Below are 17,655 nucleotides of genomic sequence, written 5' to 3' on the forward strand. Positions count from 1 at the left end.
ACCAATCCATTATATACATATAATACATTGTTACAAAATGAAATATGCTCAATGGGTTTTGGGTTTTTTTTGTTTTATTTTCAAATTTTGACAATACATGTGTGATCTATGTACTTGATTTTATAGGAATCAGTTCTTGAATCCTTCTCTTATGACGTATGAGTGGGCTTTTATACCGTTCAAAAAATCAACTATCCAAAATCTTTGTAAATTTTTGAAGTTACCATTCATTAAAAACACATAATCTAAATGTGGTTTCCTAGTAAATCGATCATGCCCAACACATTTATGGGATCAAAACCACGAAAAACAATGAAAAAGCCAACAAAAAACTCATTTAGCACGACTCACATATAAGAAAACTGGTAGGTGCCTGCCTGAATGGACGCACACATGGACGTTAGGCACACTGCAATGTCAAAAATGACATTTAGCAATGTTTTGAGCATCTCTAAAGGTCTAATTTTCATCAGCAGTGCTTCAGCCAAAAGCACGTGTAAAGGACCTTTAGCGGCGCGTTTAAAGCGCTTCTAAAGGTCTAATTTCTGCCCAAACCTTTAGCAGTGATCATTTTTTTTATGTTGCAACGTGTTGAGCCTCCATCACCCAGTATATGTCCATTTGGTCAGGCACCTAACACTCACACACTCTATCTCTCGGAGCAACTGGTACGTGGTAAATGAAATATGCTAAAGGAAACGTACTAAATGAGTTTTTTAGATTTTTTTTTTATTTTTTCTTAAATTCTGATGGTACAGCTGTAATCTATGTACTTGATTTTATAAGGATCAGCTCTTAAAGTATTTGACAAATGGGTGGGTTTTTATAACATTCTAAATATTAACGGTCCAAAATCTTTATAAATTTTTGGAAGCTCCAAATAGCATTCTTTTCATGAAAACACATGATCTAGTTGTGGATTTTTTGTAAATCGATGATGCCCAATACATTTATGTACTGTAGGGTCAGAACTGAAAAAAAAAGACCGGAGCACAAAAACCCATTTATCACTTATCCATTTCTCTATTTATATATATATATATATATATATATATATATGTCATTTTTAAAAACAGTGAATTGGGTAAATAATAAATTTGAACAAGAGCGGGGTAGGGGCGTTTTCAGTCATTAGAACGAGTGGGAGGGTACTTGGTGGGGTTCTCTCCGTTTTGCCGTCGGCGCAGTGAGAGCAGTAACAAAACCCGGGCGTCCAAGAGTCCTTTTGTTTTCTTGCGTCCCTTGCTTCCCCCCAATACTGCCCTTTTCCCTTCTCTGGTCCGCCTGACCTTTTTGCTTAACCCCCATCTCTCTCTTTCTCTCTCTCATCACCATCAGATTCAATACCATCATTGTTACAAAACCATCTTCCCAAAAGGAAGACTGGCTTTATCCGTTCAATTGCTACTCTTGTTGTTTACGCGAGCGAATGATTGCTAGTTGTTGAATCTGGGGGACGTCAAATCCGTCTACCCACATCCCAATTCGAGATGAGTGCTTCTTTTTGAGCCTTCTTTTTGAGTGATAGCGAAATTGGGTTGTGGAATGCTGTTTAATGAAGATTAAGGGGAGGAAGAGAGAGCGAGAGGATGTCTTGGAAGAGCAGAGGAGCTGATGCACCCTCCCGGAATGTGGTGTCGAAAAGATGGACCCTTTTCCTCTGTCTGGCGAGCTTCAGTGCTGGGCTGCTCTTCAACAACAGGCAAGTTTTCTCTTTTATTTCTTTGTTGGTGTTCTTCTTTGTGATACCATTGACCTTGTTTTCTTGTCAATTTTTTATTCGATTTTGGATGTCGATTTTGGTTAGTCTTTAGTTTGGTGGGTGTTTCGGTTCTTGTTTTGTTTGTTCATGTGTGTTTTGAGCTCCAGATTTGTCGATTGGTTTGTTGGGCATTCTGGGGTGGGGGGCCTTTGATCATCTTATCATCATGTTTAATGAGTATTGTGGGAATTTTGGTGGGAAAAGAAATGTGCTTGTGCTTGATCTAAATTGGGTTTCTTTAAGGTGGTTTTATTTGCCCAGACATATTTGTGATTCTCTCCATGGTGTTACATGAGTTATGTTTGCCCATCATTTACCATAAATGGCTCTTTCAGGACTGACCCAGATTAGGGACAAGTTTTATTTCTTTAAACTTCAAACCATAGCATAAATTCATCTCCACACAGGTAGTTTAGATCTGGAACTTCATTACCCTTCGGTTTGCTTTTCTTTTTTGTCATGTCATTTTTCCCTGACAAAGACATTGGAGAACTAGTGGAATTTTCTGTAGATCCCAAATCTGTGCACGAGTGTTTGCCTATCTTCTTTCCATGATTGAATGCCGGAAATTCAATATCTGAACATCATGATTTGTTCTGATTATTTCCTTTTATCGGGGACTTGGTGAATAGTTCCGCAGGGTATTAAAAATGTCAAGAAAACCTTGATTGTGGTTAACATATGGAAAATTTTGCTGTTATATAAACAAAAATTTACCAAATGGATGTCATGATTTATCTTGTAACTGTGTTGCACGCAAAAGCTGCAAGTATATTGATCTGGGTTGGTTGAATCAATAACTACTGGAACTTTGATTGCTAATAAACAGCATATCTCTGAAACTGCTAAAGGATAGAACTCTCCTTTTTTAAGCTGTACTTTTATCATGAAATTAGCAGCCATTTTAAGTCCATACTGTAGTGTAATTTACAGCAATTAATTTCTCTTGATTTTTATTATTCAATGAAGGGAAAGAAGAAAGAAGAAAAGGATGTAGATGATTTTCTTGAATTGGCCTTGAAAAGAATGCTCACGAGTATTAACTTTATATTGTAATGTATGGTAAAACAGAAAAGCCTGACCATCTTTGTGAATGACACTTGTATGGTAGGAAATAGCATCTTGAAAAACTGATTTTTATATAGGGAGCTAAGTCACACGGACTCGGCTAAAAGGTCGACGCACCCGTGTCGACATGCCCCGACACAGGTGTGGCTTCAGACACGGTCAACTAAGTGTTGGACTCGGTCAACGCATCGGGGTTGAGTCTGTCCACATTTTGGACTCGGTCAACTTCGACCGAGTCTATTTTTGTCCATTTATTAAAATTAATTTGGACTCTGCCGGCCCGGATCCAAGACGGGTATCACACTCACAGGCTTCTTTATGTGTTATATTTTGGTAAGTTTGTGTTGTTACTTCAATATAATTACTTTTTATTTTTGCTTTAAAATTTACAATCTTATTACTGTTATATATATATATATATATATATATATATATAGCCGTGTCCCCGTGTCCAAAATTTTTGAAATTGCTCCACACCCGTGTCACACCCGTACCCGCACCCGCACCCATGTGACATAGATAGGGAGTCATTCTGATGTAAAGGAACTAAGATTACTAGGACACAGCTAGAACCGAAGTGGTACAGCTTGACAACCTTTTATTTATTTATTTATTTGATAGGCAAGCATAGGGATAACTACCATGGATTTGAACTCAAGACCCCTTGGTTGTGATAGTGTGACCTAACCATCCAGCTATCTCAGTTGTCCCCTTTCCACTTGTGTTTCCTGTAGCATTTGCCTAAGGAGAAAATTTTTGTTAGATGGTATTGCTAGTTCTTAGACAACTTATTGAGAGATATAGAGAGGGGAACAAAGATTTGCATATGGTTTTTATTGATTTGGAGAAGGCATACGATAGAGTACCTAGGGATGTTCTCTGGTGCACAATGATGAAGAAAGGTATCTCTCTCAAGTACATTAGTATAATTAAAGATATGTACGAAGGAGTAGTAACCAATGTCCGCACTTGTGGAGGGGTGACAAACAATTTTCCTATAATGGTTAGGTTACATCAATGATCTGCATTAAGCCCTTTCCTTTTTGCTATAGTGTTAGATGAACTTACGAGATCAATTCAAGAAAATGTGCCGTGGTGTATGTTGTTTGTTGATGATATTGTTTTGATTGATGAGTCTAGAGCTGAGGTTAATGCTAAGTTAGAATTATGGAGACAGACTTTGGAAGCAAGAGGTTTTACGTTGAGTAAGAGTAAGACAAAATATATGGAATGTCGGTTTAGTAAGCAACGAAGTAGTGATGAGAGTGTAGTGAAGCTTGGTGAGCAAGAAATAGCGGTGGATGACTGTTTCAAATATTTGGGATCTATCATTCAAAAGAATGGAGAAATTGATGGAGATGTAAATCATAGGATTAAGGTTGGGTGGATGAAATGGAAAAGTACAACTAGAGTGTTGTGCGATCGTAGAATGCCATTGCGGTTGAAGGAGAAGTTTTATAGGACGACAATTAGACCCTCTTTACTATATGGTACAGAATGTTGGGCTGCCAAGAGACACCATTTTCAAAAAATGAGTGTAACTGAGATGCGTATGCTTCGATGTATGTGTGGAAAGACACTAAAAGATAAGATTCGGAACGAGGAAATACGTAAGAAAGTAGGCGTTGCACCCATTGAAAATAAGATGAGTGAAAATCGTTTACGATGGTTTGGGCATATTCGACGAAGGCCTAATGATGCTCCAGTTAGAAGGATGGAGAAATGGGAAAATATATTAGCTAAAAGAGGTCGGGGTAGGCCTAAGAAGACTTGGATGGAGATGATAAGAAATGATATGAAGGCTTTGAACCTCACCGAGGACATGACATTGGATAGAAATGATTGGAGGAGAAGGATTCATGTGGAGGACCCAAAATGATTTTCTTTTTGGTTCATATCGCCGACCCCAATTGTTTGGGATGAAGGCGTTGTTGTTGTTGTTGTTGTTGTTGTTGTTGTTGTTGTTGTTGTTGTTGTTGTTGGTATTGCTAGTTCTTCAGATTTCTTTGCAACAGATCGTATAACTGTTTACGAAGTATAGGTTTGGGCAACTTAGAAATCTCTGCAATGGGATATCTCTTTATGAGCAACATGATCAAGTTTCTTCATCACTAACAAATATTCTGGGATATAGATTTTCATTGACATGGTTATCCATGGAAGCCTTTGAAGGTTCCAAAAACTCAAAATTTGCAACTTTTTACAGTTGTGGCATGTTTAAGAGAGCAAACAGATACTTATTGCTCCACATTTTAAAACTCAAAGGAGAACAGTCATCACTGTGAATGCTTTGAAAATGATCTAAGTGCAGCAGAGTATACCTCACTGAGAAGTGATTCAATCCTTGAAAAAATGGGCCTTCCTGTGTTTGACCTTTAAGAATGAAGTTTCTGAGAATGACATCGCCAGTGACATGTGAATGTTTCTAATATGCATTCTCGTTGATGCATATGGACATTGAAGGAGTAATTTACAAGATGATTGTTTTCTCTATAATATGTCTTGCAAAATGTAGTGTGACTAGTGTCTGTTGCATTGTGATATCAATTGCTTTCATAAATGCATATCAGTCATGGTTTTGTCTGTAACTTGTGCTGTTTGCCATGGAGTGGCTGGAGGTTCTTGTGGATGTGGCAGTGCAAGCACCTAAGTGGCTTTCAGTAAATGTCATAGTCACCATTGGAGGAGATATCTTAGTTTATTATAACTTTCAATAAATACTATAGTCATCATTGAGGAGATAACTGAATTTATTTCATTAATCATGGTTTCTTCTGTAACTTGTGGTGCTTGCTATGGAGTGACTGACTGCAAGTTGTGGACATGATTGTGCAATCCCCTAAATGACTTTCAGTAAATGCCATAGCAACCATTAGAGGGTAACTGAATCTATTATAACTTTCAGTAAATGCTTTAGTCACCATTAGAAGAGATAACTGATTTAATACATTAAAAGCATCTTAAATTAAAGCAAAATGTTTAAAAAAATTTATCAATGCCAAAATTGGATCAGTAAATGCCATACTGGGAATTCTTATGATAGTATTATGATGGCATGCTCTTGACAAATTTAATTTCCTAATAACAGTTTATTTTCTGTATCTTTTTTTGAAATTATTTTAAAGCTACTAAGACTTTCCTTATATGTTTCTTTGAAAAACAATTAACAAATAGTTTTAGCTGTCCCCAAAGATTGTGTTGCTGATAATGTCCTGATACTGGTAATGGTGACTATTGCAATCGTGCGTAGTAACTCCTAGTTTGCCAATCAAAAGTTAATTAACCTATTGTTAGGAAGTGCTAGTTAGCTCAGCCTCAAGTCAGCTCTCATAAAATGTGAATTACTTAAAACTTGTCTCTACGTACTGGTTGGTTATAAACATATGATGCTAATGGAATAAGGAAAGAAAAACTACTATTAGTTTTTTTCATTTTCAGTATATCTAGTAATAAGAATAATTAAATATTCGATTTTATAGATATTTCCATCATGGTAGTGCAGCTATTGCCCTTACTGCAATTTCTGTTTTGGAAGAACCAGTTCGAAGAAATGTGCATTTTTGTTACATTGTTTCTCTATTGATTGGTGGTGTGACAAAATGAGGAATTCCTTGGGGTTGGTTGGCAAACTCGACTGGTCATTCTCATGACTCAACTGAGTCACTTGGATTGGCTATTTAGCAAGTTGTGTCAAGCATCATTAGGCTTTTGCAAAGTCTACTTATTTGACTCAACCCTAGGCAGGAGTTATCCTATGGCAGAGTTTTCTCGAAATACAATACCTGTATATGCGCTGAGCTTTGATCGGTGAATCATGATTCATAAGTTTTTACTTAAAATTTCTTTTTATATCATGTTATAAAATCAAATAATGATTCTTATTTAATATCTATTTTGCATATAGGATATAAGATTACAAATGAATTAATGTGTAAATAATTTTCTTATATTTTACCATGATTTGTCTGAGTCACCAGTTCATCTCGTGCAAGTAATTGAGCCAAGTTGGCCAATGTGAGACCAAGTATCGAGATTGCTAACTATGCTTGCCTCTTATCATCTAAATCATATTACTTGACGTGTTTCATCCTATGTCACAGGGACACCATTTTGGTGGTGTGTCCCCTATGACACGATCTAACGCATGGACACTGACATGTACTGTTAAAATTTTAATATTCTTTTAATGATTTTAAGTATTATTTCAATACAAGCCCATTTTTAATATTAAAGAATTAAAAATTAGTTTTTTATTGATTAAAAAAATCATAAATGCCGTGTCCTCATGTCCTGTTTTTCAAAAAAAAATTCAAACTTGCACGTTGAATCCACATCACACATCCTCTTGTCCACGTGTCTTTGTGGCATAGGTTTCATCTACTGATTTATCCTTCATCCATTTTAGACAGGATTGTCTAAGTAGACAATTTTTCTTCCAATGATAGCCAGAGAATGTTATACTTTATAATCTAGATTCCCCATCTTTAACTATTTATTACAATATACATCTTTTTCCTAATTGGAAATGTCCTGTTTTCTGAAAACTTTAAGACCTCATTATCATATTTCATTATGTGGTCAGCTTCTTAAGTTAAAAGATGCAACCATTTGTCTTCTATTCAAGTAGAGAATGTGTATCCTATGCATCATAATTTGTAGTAACATAATAATTTTCCTTTCTCCCAACAGAATGTGGAATGTACCTGAAGCCAAAGACATAAGTAGGGTTACTGCTGTTGAGGAAAAACTTAACTTGATTTCAGAAGGGTGTGACCAGAAAGCAGTAAGTAATTTTTGCTTTGTCCAGTTCTTGTAATCTGAGTAGATTGGTTTATTTCTTATTGACAAGACAATGTGCTTTATTTCCTGCAGTCAATTTTGGTCCTTTTAGTTTCCAAAATTTGAAACTTTTAATGGTATGCAACTGATCTTGCTATATGTTTCCTCTTTTTTCAATCAGAACCAGGAAAAGGAAGATCAGAAAGACATCCTTGGGGAAGTTTCAAAGACTCATCATGCTATCCAGTATGTTAAGCTAGACTCTTCATATAGTTGAACCTCCTATGATGTGAAATAGTTGAGGTCTTTTTATTTTAACTTCGACCATGCACATATTCAAAGCACACATTAAATGCTTTATTGCAGAACACTGGATAAAACAATTTCAAATCTCGAGATGGAATTAGCAGCTGCCAGGGCAGCACATGAATCAATACTTAACGGATCTCCTATTTCTGAAAACCCAAAGATTACAGAGACAAGTGGGAAGCGGCGGTATCTAATGGTTGTTGGGATAAACACTGCCTTTAGTAGCCGCAAACGAAGAGATTCAGTTAGAGATACTTGGATGCCACAAGGTTCATAGCATTATGAAATATTCTTTTGGTCCAAGTCCTGGCCAGCTATGATTCTAATTCCATGGAATTTATGTGTTACGTGTTTTAAAATTAGGTGAAAAACGGAAGAAGCTTGAGGAAGAGAAAGGCATCATCATGCGCTTTGTCATTGGCCATAGGTGAACATCCAATATGTTTTAGCTCCTATAATCCAGAGCTTCTGTTTATATCTCTACTGTTTTTCTGAACTTATTGCCACTTTCAGGTTGGTGCCTGTATCCAGGAAAAAGTGCATATCTTTTAAGATATTTGTTACACAAAGCATTTGCTTTTTAATTAGTGTTTCTTTGGCATCTGTGTGTAGATAAGCTTCCAATCTTTGTAGTAGGTATGTTTATTGTTCAGAAACTATGAACATGAGCCTTGTTTAACTCCTTCTGCCATCTTTCTGAGACTTGCATGTTCACATATAAAATTGTAGGTTTTTTTTAATAATCGTTCCTATCTTATGGGGCTATAGACAAGTTGACCCTAACTTTTTTTGCATTTTCCAGGAAAGTTCCTAACTTTTCATTAACCATTCAAAAAGATCCCTTCAAGGACATAACCGTCCTAACGTTAACGTAGGGATCTTTTTGAAAAATTTATAAGGGCAGGGATGGATTTGTCTATAGGCCCTTAAGATAGGGATAATTGTGGAAAAACCCAAAATTTTATTATCATAGTCCCCTTCCCACCCCCACCCCCCTTTCCTTTTGATATTATGTTAGTCTTGGGTTCTTACATGTTGTGCTGTTATGTAACTTGACATAGTTTGAGATCTATTCGATGGTAGCCTTTTGATGCTTGTTGAGTTCTTGTATGATGTGCTGTTATGTAACTTCACATAGTTCTAGATCTGTTCTGTTTAGTTCTATGATCCATTGTTTATGAACATACAAGTACACACACAAACACCTCTTCATGTATCTTAAGTGCTAGAGTTCATCTATGATCTTTGCATTCGCTTCTACTGAAGGTTCATAACTACGGCAGACCTCGGTTCTTTGGATCTCCCTCATAACTGAGATTTGAGGGATTGAAACACACCCTAAAGTACTAACATCAGGATTTGTTAATATTTGCTTAATTTTGCACTCTCTAAAAGTGATTTTATCTCTTTTATTAAATAAAACATTTACAACTGGTAATGGATTTGGTGACTGCAGTGCTACACCTGGTGGCATTTTAGATAAAGCCATTGAAGCTGAGGATAAGAAACATGGGGATTTTCTCAGGCTGGTATCTCTCTCTCTCTCAATATATCTATATGTATATATATATATGTATGCATGTATGTATGTCTAGATATATGTCTGTTCTTGTGTGTGCATGGTGAGAAAGTAAGTTTCTTCTCTTTTATGCTATTTATTGTTACAGTACAGTTGTATTTCTGTCAATCCCCAAATAATTCTACTGCAAAATATAGATTTGGTTTATGCAAACTGATATTGGTTGTGACTCTAGCAGTAAGCATTAATCCATTGAAAATATTAGTTGTTACCAAATCTTTCTTTTCTTTCCCCACTTTTTAAGTATTTCATTTGCTGGATGCTGCTGACTTATTTCATCAGGCTTTTGTTATTGTTTGGTCCACATCTCATTTTCAAGCTTTCTCTCTACTCTCTCTTAGAGTTCTTGGTGCACTTCATATTGTCTTTGCTGATGCGGATATCTGATGCATCTTTATATTGCATGTAGGACCATGTTGAAGGATACCTTGAATTATCTGCAAAGACAAAGGTATATTTTGCTACTGCTGTTGCAATGTGGGATGCGGACTTCTACATCAAGGTTGATGACGATGTCCATGTGAACATAGGTAATGAGATAACTGGATCCCTAATTCCTTTCTGTTCCATAGATGAGGATGAAACTGGTATATATTTTGAAGTTTGGAAAGTTTTTTTCCTCCCTTCAGTTATTTGAATGAGAAGCACGAAACCTTGTGAAGAAGGAATAGGTTTTCCTGAATGTTGTCCCATACTTGGGCCATCCAGGAATTCTGTACACCTGCATTTTGGGAAACTATTTTGGTTTCTCAGACAAAATCCTCATGTTTCTAGGAATATAAAAATATTCTTTGCTTCCTAGATAAACAAATGGACTTTTGTATCATATCATGAGGATCAAAACTTTCTTGTATCCTCATATTTGTGTAGGTTTCTTGATGACAACTGAGTATGACCAACACTCTTCTGACCCCTCTTAACCATGCAAAGTTAGGGCTACGACTTATGTTTTAAACAAATAAAACATCATTGCTCTGAAGTTTTTATTTTTAGCTAATTTTCCTTTGAAGCTAATGGGGTTTATATATTGTGTCAAAAGGTTGAAAGTGTGCAAAGAAGATTTTAAGATTTTGTGATAGTTTTCTTACATGTTTTGGCTATATGTGTGAACTTTTGTATTTTTCAAATTCCCATGGAAATTTTAGTGATAGTAAAAAAGATAACATGGAATATAATGCTAACTTGGAGTCATAATACTTCATTTTCAGCAGAAGTATATGTTATCAAACATTATAAGAACTTGAAAATCTTTAATCAGGCATTAGTGAGTTCCACTTAAAATACCTTAAAATATGAAACCACTTTTTGGGTATCTGTTATCCCCTCTCTAGATTATGTTCAACTCTTAACATATGCAAATGAAACAAGGAAAACAATTAAAATTGAAGTCACATAAGCTACTAAACTCTATTTGTCTCTAACATATTAAGAAAATGGAAAACCTATATCTAAGAGGAACTTAACTATTGTATGGGCTCTTGAACAAAAGTATCTTCGAAATTCTTGACCATCAATGTCTGATGGAGCAATGCATATGTGGTCATTTAAATAATCCATGTAGCTGCCAGAATTTGTTGTCCAGATGGGACACAAATATGGAAAGGGGGAATGAGAAGAGGACATGAGACAGAGAGGAAAATATGAAAAAGTAAAGGTGGCAGTAGAAGATGAAACAGAGGTGAAAGAAGATGATAAAAAGGAGAGGAAGAAGAAAGGCTGGGAAGAGAAATGAAAAAGAAGAAACACAGAAGACAAAAGAAAAATGGATGAAGAGAAAAAAGGAAAATGAAAAGGAAAGAAAACAGAAGAAGAAAGAAGAAGAATAAAATAATGGAGAAAAACAAGAAAAGCCAAAAGGAAATAAAGAAACAAGAGCAGAGCCAGAGAAAGAAATAAAGAAGTAAAGAAGGGGGACACAAGCCAAAGAGAACTAAAAGAAAGTAGGAAGAATAGGCAGAAAAAAAGAAGAAATATATTCTCGAAAAAAGTTGTCTTCATAACTTTATTTCTTCCCTAGGTTTTCTTACCTAACATGGGGATTCTAGGTTTTTCATTTTTATTTGGCCTATAAGCCACCTTGAGTTTCCTTAGAAATTCTCAAGTGAAACAGCTACTAAATTTGAAAAGTTTCCCATGAATTTCACTGCTAAAGAATTGCTTAAATGCACACAAGAGCTCCTCCTTCCTGTCTAGGGAAAATCGTGGTTTGTCACCTGACATGGCGGCCACGGTTTGAAACCTCGGGGGGGGGGGGGGTAGTGGGGGCTTGTTGGTGGTTGTCCCTTGCTGCAAGGTTGAAGCTGAGTGTATTCCTTGGTGGCCAAGGGGTACATCAAGGATTTTACCAACCAGAGACCTGCCAATGTGCAGTTGGTTATGGGCTTTTTTCTTGGCCTAGCCAAAAAAAAAAGAATTGCGTTAAATCCAGTCTGTGTATGGCCTCAATCACATATGATTTTAATGAAATTCAGGTTTTGTTCAGTGTGTTTTATTATACTTTTTGTGCTATGATATTGCTGCAGCAACGCTTGGAACAACATTGGCTAGGCATCGTTCAAAGCCTCGAGTTTATATAGGGTGCATGAAATCTGGTCCTGTCCTTGCACAGAGGTAAGATATCTTCAGTTTATTTTAATGGCAATTTTGATGATATTTTGATTGATTTAAACCTCTTATTTGTAATTGTCATTGAACAGCGGTGTCAGATACCATGAGCCTGAGTATTGGAAGTTTGGTGAGGAGGGGAACAAGTATTTCAGGCATGCGACTGGTCAACTGTATGTCATTTCAAAGGACTTGGCGACACATATATCAATTAATCAGTAAGTGGAACATCTCTCTACACTTTTTTTTTTTTATGTACTGTCTGTAACACAATATTACCTCATTTAAATTTCAGGCACGTGCTGCACAAGTATGCAAATGAGGATGTTTCATTGGGTTCTTGGTTTATAGGATTGGATGTAGAGCATATTGATGATCGCAGACTTTGTTGTGGTACCCCACCAGGTAAGATGCTTCCTATAGTTGCTCATTTTCAGAGCTTCTAAGTTGATTTTCTGGCATGGGCAAAAAGGGGTGCTGTTTTTCACTTAAGAGTATGGTTTATCCAAGTTAATTGAGTTGGTGTATCACTGACAATGAAAATTGCCTATTCAGCTTAATTGCTTAAGATACTCTTGGTATTAGAAATCCTCTTTCTCAATGTGGAACATGGATAATTGGATATTGCTTAACCTTCATTCTAATTTCTTGTGAATTAACTAATCCAAATACTTGTCAAAGCATCGACTTCAGAGTTTCTTCTGGCAAACTTCATTGAAATGAAAATTGATTGCTAATAACAAATTTGTGAGTTTAAATCTTATTTGGCCTTCTTTTTTTCTTTACTATGTTGAACTCCTCCATAGTAAGATATATAGTTAGTAAAGGGTCATCATCTTTGGGTTCCAGTACTTCTAGATGCTGCTGTCCTTGGCTTTGTGTTTTTTATGGTTGCACCTTGTTGACTGAAGGCTAAAGAAAGCCTTGTCAGTGGCAGCTCCTTGTTTGTCTTCTCGTTTTCTGCATGATGTAAAAGCTTGTCATAGTTTTATCTAACTCCCACGCACACATAATGTCTGTAGTTTGTGTTTTTTATCCTTTAACCACTTCTTATGGTATACGTTCTTAAGGTTCGAACACACGATGTCTAACGAGCTATAGTTTTCATTTCTGAAATTTCACAGCTCTTGCATTTTTTGCACTTGCTACTTGAGAAATTAACGATGCATAACTCACCTCTCATTTGCATCAAGTGCACCATTGGATGATCCAATGCTCTGTAGTCGGGAGTAACCTTACATATATGTCTTGCAGACTGTGAGTGGAAAGCCCAAGCTGGAAATATATGTGTTGCCTCATTTGACTGGAGATGTAGTGGCATATGCAACTCCGCTGACAGGATAAAAGAAGTTCACCAGCGATGTGGCGAAGGTGAGAGCGCAATATGGAGTGCAGTTTTCTGAGTTCAAAGCCGCTTGAGAGCTGGCAGCCCTACCAAACTATGCAAAAGGCTTGCAGAAAAGCTCATTCTGTAGTTTTTGCATCTTTTGCAAGGAATGTAACTCAATGTGTTAAATAGAGCAGACCACGAGGGTCCTTTTCCTATTAGCAGAAAAGGCCCTAAATTGGTGCAGAAGGAGAAGTGCTCGTGACCATTCTTTACGTCCATGGATGCCACCTTGTAATTCTGTCTACAGAGACTACGGGTTGCACAATAAGCATTAATTTTGTCTATTACTCCTGAAGCAGTTTTGCTTAGAGATATATTGCTGTATGAGACTATTAGATCACTGCTTGTGTACAATTCTTATTTCCATGCCTTGCCTTTGCACACTTTTCCTTTAATTAACATTCATTGGTCATGTTAGCACATTGTAAAAGTGGGGGAGGCTGGAAATGGATGAAAGAATTCATCCACAGATCGTTGCTCATGCACCTCTTGTTTACAGAATCTGAATCTTGCATATCGTTACTTTTCTCCACCTATCAACAGACTGTTTTTTCTCTTTCGCTCTTTTTTCCCTCTGCTTTTTGTCCCCACAGTGATGCTACTGCTTTTGTTTTGTATGGTGGCATGAAATGTAGTCATGGCCTCAAAGAAGGGTGGGCATCGGGTCTGGTACCTGATCCTGGGTTTGGGCTGCCTACTGCAGTCCGAGCCTGTTAAGATTTTGGCCTAGCCCGGCTGGACTAGTAAACAAGCTGGGTTCGGGTAGGGCCAAAATAGGATCTCAATGGAGCCTGGCCTGTTTAGTAGTCCGGCTTAAAGGGCCTGACCCGACCAACCTAGGCGGTTGCTTGTCAAGTCTCCAGCCCAGCCCAATACTGGCAGAAGCCATCTCAGGCTTCAGCAGGCTTGGGCCTGGGTTGGGCCTATTGGTTCCTCACGGCCTCAGGTCGGGCTAGGTTGGTCTGATGCCCACCTTTACCTGAAAGGCCAAACATGATCCGGAGCCAATTCTATCCTGAACAACAAGTAAACCTCTGGGTTTAGAGTAAATTTTATTTGAATTTAAGAAAGCAGCTCCCCATGCCCAGTCAAGGTTGTTTAGGAAATTAGTAGGCACAGGCCATTTTATGAAGAATCTACAATACCTTTACACAGCGCCAGCAACTCTATCACTGGATTGATGTTTGAAGCACAAGTTGGTCATGCCATCATTTTTTTCTGTAAGTTATAGTGAGGAAACAGCGAAGGGTAATCGCTTTCTTTGTAGTAGTGATATGTTTGACATAAAAACCGGAATCATGAATATCAATGATGTTCTTGAATCCATTTGATAAAAAAATTCCATCATGAGACCCACGGTTATGATAGTGCCACCCAACCATCTAGCTATCTCATTGGACGCCATGTTTGTCTTCTTAATAAAATTTCACATTTTAAAGATTTTCACGTGCTTTTCCAAATATTTCAATTTATCAAGAGATTTTTGTTGGCGAAGAAGATCATGATGCTGATATTTGTTGGCAAAATGCTCAGTTGAAGCGTGGTCCTGTGTCAAGCTAAAGGCCCAGGATCAAATCCCTCTGCCACATGGGGCGGCTATTGTTCTGATAGGGGTCTGCCTAACCCAGCTTGCTTTTAAAAAAAAAACAAATGCTCAGTTGAAGGTGCAAGGAACTTATGGAAGAAAAGCTCAGGGGAGCCCACCAAGGACCTGCTCATTGGTGAAGGCCGTCGGTGAATGTCACTAAGTTGATGGGACGTCACAAGTTTGTTTTTTCAGCTAGACTAACTGGCCAAGGGACAACGTCCTTCACCGGCCCTACATCGGCAGGCCTGCGTTTGGTAGAATCCTTGATGTCTATCTTGCACGTTACTGACTAAACTCAGCTTTGACAAGATGCCCGCGTCGGTATTCGTGATGTCTTGTCAACTTTGGTGATGTTCACAAGTTGCCCCTGCCAAATTAGCAAGCTGATCACCCTCCATCTTGAGAACAGGCCTGTCAGTTGTGGGGTCAAGGCCTGATGGAGGGCTATCAGGTGCTTAATGCACAAAATTTGTGCCATGTGATTGCACCCGATCTGGACTCAATGAACTTCATGAAAAAAAAAGCATTTTTTCCTCACTTATATTAAGGGAAAAAAGAAAAAAATAATTCACGGGACACAATGCAGGTGTCAAAGAAGCTATATTATCAAAATCACAAAGAGCTTTAAACTCGTGAAGTTTCAAGGAATTCTTTTGGTTTTCAAGTTCCTTTCATCTGAAATAGGCGCAAAAAAGAAATGCCATCATATAAACGACATCATTTACATGATTGCACCACAACCCATTAAACCATTCTTTGTCATCCTCCTTTTTAACAGAAAAAACAAGGCTCTACCTAACACACTTTCTTCATTCCCATGGAAGAAAAACAATGCCCAAAGTGTGTGAAAAGTGAAAACACCACACTCAAGATCCATAACCCATAAAGTGACTTTAGGCACCAACTACATTCCTTCCCTTAAAAATGGTAACTATGCCTTTTATCCTCCCTCTGCAATTCTTCCAAGATGAAATCGACTTTGGAAGAGACACCCACGTCTCTGATGCCCTTTTTGAACCCCAAATTCCTGAAATTCTTCCTCAGGGTCCTTGTGTTTCCACTCTGCAGTGCTTCCCTATGGCTAATGGTGAGCAACAGGCAGGTGAACATCTATGGGGAGCTGAAGTACAACAGTCTGTCAGGGTTTGAGTAAGTATGTCCATCTTTATTTTCAAAGATTTTGTACGTCACTGTGGTTTTCTGAAGTCTTCCTGCCATAAACCAATATGGAAGGTGGTCTCATTTCAAAGCCAGTTTCCACCCTGCCTGGTGTTGGAAAAGGAGGCAGGGGTCTTAGTCAGAGTTTTAAGCAGCAGAAACGACAACCGTAGGTATGACAGGCTGAGCCAGCACGGCCAGGTCTTCATGCCAGGGTGGTGTTTCTTCGGGTTATAAATAAAAAAAGGGTTTTATTATTATCTGAACACATACACACCACCCAATATGGACCAAATACCAAAGCAAGAAAATCTGGGTGTTAACTGTCAGTGCTCAGCTTACGAACACATGAATTTGACGAGATTTCTGAGGGCTTTGAACCCTTGATGTTGGAAACCATATGAAGTAGTCTCAACTGGATCTAGCTCTGTTGTCATCAAACTCAGCCAGATGACCCAGGTGGATATAGACATGCCCCTGAATTGGTATCTCATGCAGTAACTTACACTACATTCGATTGTCTCATAGCATAAAAAAATGTAATCTGCAATATATTATCTTGTGAACCTCTTTTTTCTGTGATCATTGTGTTTTACCATGGACTGACTACCACCATTAATGCCAATTCAGGTACATGATCATCATAAATGCCATTTCTGCCGGCTATACACTCGTTGCAGTGCTATTGTCATGTCATAGGAGTTTAGCAAAAAATTGGATCCTCTTCATATCAGATCAAGTATTTCTTTCTAAGTACTTATTTTTTTTTTTTTGCTAATTCATCAATGAAACCTCGTTACTTCTCATATATGATTAGTGCAAAGTTAATATGCCTGATCAATTATTCAAGTTCACCTGACTAAGATAACCATTCGTTCTTTTTTGTTATCTAATCAATTCTTTTGGGGTCGCCGGCCTATTTGCTCCCAGATTGTTGCTTACCTGATGACTACTTCAGGATCTGCAGCTATGGAGATCTTATACTTGGAATATAAAGGAGATATCTCTGTCTCATGGAGTACAGCTTGTGATAGTTATGGAAAGTTTTGTGGTAAAGCAAGGACGTCTTTGATTCTTCATTTCATGGCTTTATTGTGTTTTATTATCCTATCTGGAGCTTCAGCTTATAGTGTTTTTAGTAAGTTTGAACCCCCAAAAGAAGTGGGAGAAGAGACCATTTAAACATTTCTATTCTAGAAAGGTGAATTGGCTGCTCAAAACATGAGTATGTTACATTAAGAGAAATGTCCTCCATTTCTTTCAAAATTTATTGCACTTTCGGATGCTATGTGACTAGTGAATATCGCTTTCTTCCCAATAGAATTGTATCCTCGAACCAGAATCTTAAATCAACAATGGAGAAGTCCTCTCTGAGCACCTAACATATTAAAAGGAAAGTGACTTGGTGTGAGAATCAC

The 17,655-nt window shown here is 37.5% G+C and overlaps 2 protein-coding genes across 2 annotated transcripts; both read left to right on the top strand.

The window, feature by feature from the left end:
* Positions 1 to 1,235: 1,235 nt before the first annotated feature.
* LOC149822856 (putative beta-1,3-galactosyltransferase 3) lies at positions 1,236 to 13,855 on the top strand. The gene is made up of 11 exons (XM_089981289.1): positions 1,236 to 1,702; positions 7,520 to 7,613; positions 7,791 to 7,855; positions 7,976 to 8,187; positions 8,282 to 8,345; positions 9,375 to 9,447; positions 9,907 to 10,027; positions 12,020 to 12,107; positions 12,194 to 12,319; positions 12,397 to 12,506; positions 13,356 to 13,855. Exons 1-11 carry the CDS (start codon positions 1,590 to 1,592, stop codon positions 13,502 to 13,504), a joined length of 1,215 nt encoding a protein of 404 aa, XP_089837415.1. The 5' UTR covers positions 1,236 to 1,589; the 3' UTR covers positions 13,505 to 13,855.
* A 2,186-nt stretch (positions 13,856 to 16,041) lies between these two features.
* LOC149822857 (CASP-like protein 2D1) lies at positions 16,042 to 17,494 on the top strand. Its single transcript, XM_089981290.1, has 3 exons — positions 16,042 to 16,228; positions 16,868 to 16,976; positions 17,168 to 17,494. The coding sequence occupies exons 1-3, from the start codon at positions 16,047 to 16,049 to the stop codon at positions 17,417 to 17,419; spliced, it is 543 nt and encodes a 180-aa protein (XP_089837416.1). The 5' UTR covers positions 16,042 to 16,046; the 3' UTR covers positions 17,420 to 17,494.
* Positions 17,495 to 17,655: the final 161 nt, after the last annotated feature.

This window comes from Nuphar pumila, chromosome 11 (genome assembly GCF_984573655.1).
Source record: "Nuphar pumila chromosome 11, dmNupPumi1.hap1.1, whole genome shotgun sequence".
NCBI lineage: Eukaryota > Viridiplantae > Streptophyta > Magnoliopsida > Nymphaeales > Nymphaeaceae > Nuphar > Nuphar pumila.